Genomic DNA, 6,000 nt, shown 5'->3' on the forward strand with positions numbered 1-6,000 from the left:
GGTGATCTCCCTACACGTTGTTTTCCAACTAGGACTTATACAATAGACCTTTCCTATGGAATCAGTAATTACCCAGTGCAGAGATACCAACAGATAAACTACAAAACATGTTTCCACCCTTTACCAGAGTGACTTTAAGCTCCATTGTAAGTGTATTATTCAGAGGCATGGAGAGGGCATGAAAAGTACCATTTATTCCATGATGTGGAATATGTGCTTATTACCTCATCTCTCCACTGCTGTATAATAAATTATTCCAGTCTAGGTGGCATGTTCACAATGCAGCTGTATTAATCTGCTGTTTTTTGCATCTCGAAAGTGTTTGCTTTGCCTAATAGACCTGAGATGAATAACAAGGAAAGCTTGAATAGTTTTAAGGAAGCACTTGCCTTTTCATTTTACCAGAGCTGCTTGCTTTGAATTTGGATCTTGTCACAAGTATTTGCCTCTCTTATAATTTTGAATTCACATGTTTCTAGTGACCACCTTTCAAAATGCACTATGTCACACTTGCCCTTAGGATATTTGCATACAAACCCTTACTCTTAATTGTTCATTACAAAAAAAAAAAAATCAAATATTTTTCAAATAAGTTGATTCCATCTCCCTTGCTTTGCAATGTTCAGTGCTATTGGTATGCCCTTAATACTGTTTAGAATGGTGCCTATTCATTTGTGGATGATGAATATATATGGGTATGTTATGACTTTTGTTTCTTTTATTTATATGCTTCATTTTTAAACCTGCTTCAGAACAGGACTCTAATTTTAGGAAATAAACATGAAAATAGACAAATCTGAAAACTAAACATTAACTGTATACTATGTTTTCTTATCAGGAACATAAATAGTAAGTTAGAATACTCATGGGTGCATTACATATATTAATGAGGTTTTTTACCATATTCTGTCTATCAAGAACTCCTTTTATTTTACCATTAAGATACTCTATTTTCATTTGTATTCAGTGCCATCAGCTACAAATTGATAGCTAGCAGTTAGCAAATAAATGCCTACGAACTTGTAGCTACTTAACATTTTTATCCCAACAAAGGATTTTGGAAGGATGGATAATTTAGATCTTTGAGGCTCAAGTATAAATAAACAGAAACTGCTTTATAAATCCCACCCTGCTGTAGTTTAAGATTGTACTGCAAATCTGACAAATGATTTGTGAAAGAGAATGATGAACCCTTATTACCAAGACACTCTTTAACTTAAGCCAAAACAAGATTCCTGGGTAATTTTATATACACTATAAAGATTGATGGCATGGGACTAGCCTGGCAGCCTTCAAATGTTTGACTGGATCGGAAATGGCATTCAGGCATGATTAAAGATTCAACTGGGCTTCTCAGAAATTCTTTCTCCTGTGTATTCATCATTCTAACTCACTGCCTTTGTTACAGGTTAAAGATGGTTGACCCCCCAGCTTTGGTGATTAGCACCACATACAACTGACAGTCTTCTGATTAAAAAAAAAAAAGTGTTTAGGTTGCCCAGACCTTCTATCATTGTTTATAAGTTTTCTTTTTAAATCACAATAGATCATGGACGTTTGTGACAACTGACAAGCTCATTGTTTAAGACTTTTTTAATGGAGTTGTTAACATTAATTCTTTTATATGGTACTTTAATCTGTTTCAAATTATGTACTGACATGGCACAAACCGCTTTGGCATTGAAAGTCATTCAACGGTGATTAAAGTGCTCTTTTTAGCAGTTTAAGAATGTTTCATCTTGTATCAGCAGTATGGAATTGTTTACTAATTAGATTCCCTGACATCCTGTTTTGTCTTATGCTGATGATATGTGAACCGGAAAGCTGATGAGCAAAAAATTAAAACTTGTTATTAAACTGTCATATAATGGCTTACCATATAAAGGTGTCACTCAAATGACTGTGTTGATGAAGGATAAACAATGTTTGCTGAGGAAAAAGTGTCCTCTCAATCCGTTTAAATATGTGTGGCTGTGTTGGCATTTTGAGGGCTCTGCATTATAAACCCTTCCTAAAGCACTTTGGGTTCCCGTTGGATTTAAAGGGATACTTTGTCCCCTCAAGGCCTTCTCACTCAGTAGGGCAGCATGGTCTAGTGGCCTGAGCACAAGACAAAGAGCCAGGAACTCATTAGTTCAAATCACTTTTTTGACACTGGCTCCTTCTGTAGCTTTGGGCTAGGCCTCTGTGCATATGTCCACACTGCAATTAAACGCCCATGTCATCTGACTCGGCTATGGGGCTGTTTAATTGCGGTATAGATGTTTGGGCTCCTGCCTCCCCATGGAGCCCAGAGCCCAGGCTCCAGCCCAAGCCCGAACATCTACACCACAATTGAACAGCCCCATAGCCCAAGCCAGGTAACATGAGCCAGCCATAGGTGTTTAATTGCAATGTAGACCTGGGGTGTGTCTCTGTTTCCCCGCCTGTTGAAATGTGGACAGTAATACTGGTGTGCCTGTAGGGATGTTCTGAGCTTTAATTACTTCGTGTTAGTGCGTTGCTCTGAAGATGTCAATGCTAAATATTATTAGTTTCACCCACCACGTTGTTTGCTTCTGTGGGATAAATATGATTTAACTTCCCTTCTTAAGGACAAAAAAAAAGTATTGTTCTCTGGATGATAAAGCTGCTGTGCTCATTTCTCCAGAACAGCCCACGTAATGAGCACAACATTTAGAAGTTGGTGAAGTAGCACTTGACCCAAAAGCAAATGGCACATTGTTCATAGTAGGAAACAATGGAAGCTTGAAATGGTAAAATATTGCAGTCTTCCAGCTGCACGTCCTTTATCTTCACTTTAAATAAAGATGCCTGTGCACCAGCACTCATGTTGTGTTCACTTGGAGCTTAGCTTGTGTCATGTTTACAGGATCAGACCCTGAACTGGTATCTACCAGTTACATTATGGGATATTTGGCTCCTATTAACTACTGAAGATTTTGTTAAAAAGTGAGTTAAAAAACCATAAACTATAGTAAACTTCCATTTTATGAATGAGCTCATTTCTGACTGAATCTAGCCTGAGCTAGCCAGAAAGCAGCTTTTCAGCCACAGTATAGTGATTAGTCTTTGGCATTGAGCACATAAGTTTTATTTGACTCTTATGAAAAAACCCTATGGGATTGAATACAAAAACGATAACTTTCTATGGGTGTTTTGAACAACTGTATGCAATTGGATAGAATGATCATACCTAGGCTGTGAACTCTACAGAGAGCCTATAATTATCTATAAATTATATTACTTTTATTGTAATTGCTGTAGAACCATATTACATTGTGGTAGGTATTATTGCTACTGGATTCTACCAAACACATTTATAAAGGCATTGTTTCCTCAAATAAATGATTTGGTTTAATAAAAACATTTTAATATTTAGCAATTTAACCTGAAAAGGTTCTTTTGGTCCAGAAATAACAATCTTATTTTTCCTCATTGTACCAGCCAATATTGGTGTTGTTCCAACAGACCCTTTCTAAGTCCTCATTCTCAGCTTATTTCCATTTTGAGTGAAGAATATGGACCCTAAAAACAATTTAATATGCCTTTCTTTGCCATGCTACATAATTTGAGAACAAAGGAGAAACCCAACTTGAGGAGAATTCAAGCCTTTTAGACTCAAAGCTGCCATTGAAAGATGAGAACATTAAATATGTGGTTTGGTTGCCACTCCACCACTGGCTGATTTGTTAGTAGCATTGTGAGATGCCACAGTTATAACCATTGGAACCGAGAGAAGAAAATAATTGGGAAGAAAAGAGAGGGAAGCCCATTCTTGCCCCCTATCAAATCTCATTTCAGTAACATCTGTTTTCTCTTTAGTTACCTTTTCTATCATACTCAATAGCCTCTCTATTCTGATTCTTAATTAGTTGCCACATAAAGGACTATGATGTACATAAATAATCACAAGATGCTGGATAAACTGTATTGTTTTTAAATTAGAGCTGCGCACACGGTTTCGCAATGAGCTCCATCCTATTATTTCTAATTATAGCTGGCAAAGCAAAGTGGTTTCTTGCCCTCTTTACAGCTTTTCTGACAGAGCTTTGCCAATCCTGATGATGCAATATCCCACCACATGCACATACACACTCACTAAAAAGTTATGGCCTCAACTGTTAATCCCTCAGCTTTCCATCAGAAAAATTCAAAGCGATCAATTTTCCTCATTGGAGCTTAGATTTTTGAATAATAATAAAAAAAAGCTGCCTCCACGGCTCTAATCTATTTGTTATATTTCTTAGTGATTTATAAGATGCTAGAAGTAGGTCTTAGAAGGATGGCAAAACCACTGGAAAGCACTGAATCTCTGCAAATTAAGAACTACACTCTCTGTGCGCAGTAGATAAACATTCTCACACAGCAGTGGTGACAGCTGCCACAGTAAAATTGTTGACCAAAGATATATGGACAGTTTGGGCACAGATCCCATTAGCACTTTACATGATAGGCCTTAATTGGAATGTCCGGGTTAATATTGTACAAGAGATTTTAAAGATATAAAATACGTCAGTCTGCATTGCTTATCAAAACTAGGAAGTGGGGGGTATTAAGTAGTTTGGTAAGTAGTTTTTTTTTGTTCTAAAGGAAAATCGGGAAGGTTTTACATGACGTGTGTTGCTTTTAAATCTTTGTGTTTGTTTCACATAATCCCAGCTGGCCAGATCCTGAAGTTCTTACTCAGGCAAGATTCTCACTGAAGTTGCAGAAAGTTTTGTCTGAGTAAAGATGGAATAGACCTTGTATTTTGAGTTTGCTTTAAGAGGTGCAAAAAAAAGAAACAAGGTCACCAAGGTGTATTCAAATTGAGTTCCAGATAGTAATGTAGTGTCTTTAACACTTCCATCCAATACCCTTAACACTGTCATGCTGTGAGTTACCTGTGAGTTGCAATGCTTTTTACTGGTATTTTAATAAGACACATGGCTTCATAGGACCACAGTCAAAATTAGAACTATAATATGTATTTTTTTTTAAATTCTAGCAACAAGGAGCTGCCACAACTGTCTACTGTGCCACCGCTCCAGAGCTGGAGGGCCTGGGAGGAATGTACTTCAACAACTGCTGTCGCTGTTTGCCATCACAAGAGGCCCAGAATGAAGTGACGGCTGCAGCCTTGTGGGAGCTAAGCGAGAGACTGATCCAAGAACGAATTGGCAGGCAGTCCAAATAACAGGGAGTTTTTGTAAGGATCAAAACACACAGAGTATGTGCACGCTAGAAAACTGCCAACTCTGGAGCCTTTCCAATCTTATCATCTCGAGGGTTTCCATATACCTCAGATACAGATTAGCTAGTGTTAAATGAAATAATATCAGTCACAACATAGTGAAAAATGCTAAGTACTAATGGGAAGTGGGGAATACTGTGGGTTAAAGGGACAATATCGCTTTCTGGGGTTTAGTTAGTCTTGGTTCTCTTTCTTTTGGTTATAGCCCGTTCAAAGTGTAATTCAAGGAGGCATCTTTTGAGTTATTTTAGAAGAGCAATGCAAAGTATATTTTTTGACGCTTTGATTAATGGCTACATGGATAGCCCAAAAATAACATGGGATTTCCTCTATATTGTGGAAATTATTTGCTGTTAGGTCAGGAGATGATAGCGCTGTTTATTCTTTTCCCTACTAAGTTTTTATTGGGTGTGGCAAATAAAAAACAAAATGAATAGTAATAAAGAAAGCAAGCTTCCCTGCCCTTGGCCTCTGACTGCAAATATAACTGTGCTGTCTAGAAAAGGAAGGTGCAAGAAGCCATTTGAACAGAAATGGTAAAGTCAGATTTACTCCACTGCTAATTATTAAATATGCAGGTTTTCCTTAAAAGATTATGATAAAAGGTACGTTGCAAACCATTCCCTAAATATTGTTGCTTTAGGAAAAGATGATGTTGTCTCCTTAAGAACACACAGGGTGTAATCAGGGGTTTAAAAGTTGTTCCTTCCATTTCTTGGTTCACAGTTTTAAAGAGTTTGTTTTGTTGTCTTTGAAGGTTCACA

The 6,000-nt window shown here is 37.3% G+C and overlaps 1 protein-coding gene across 1 annotated transcript in view; it reads left to right on the plus strand.

Moving 5' to 3' along the window:
* Window positions 1-5,700, plus strand: part of LOC112105978 (WW domain-containing oxidoreductase) — a 666,029-nt gene extending 660,329 nt beyond the window's left edge. Inside the window, exon 9 of the mRNA XM_026663639.1 lies at window positions 4,991-5,700. Within this exon, the coding sequence (XP_026519424.1) occupies window positions 4,991-5,179 (189 nt within the window). The 3' untranslated portion in view covers window positions 5,180-5,700. The remainder of the gene's footprint in view (window positions 1-4,990) is intronic.
* Window positions 5,701-6,000: the final 300 nt, after the last annotated feature.

Source organism: Terrapene carolina, unplaced genomic scaffold, assembly GCF_002925995.2.
Source record: "Terrapene carolina triunguis isolate 2854851 unplaced genomic scaffold, T_m_triunguis-2.0 Scaffold33891, whole genome shotgun sequence".
Taxonomy (NCBI): Eukaryota; Metazoa; Chordata; order Testudines; family Emydidae; genus Terrapene; species Terrapene triunguis.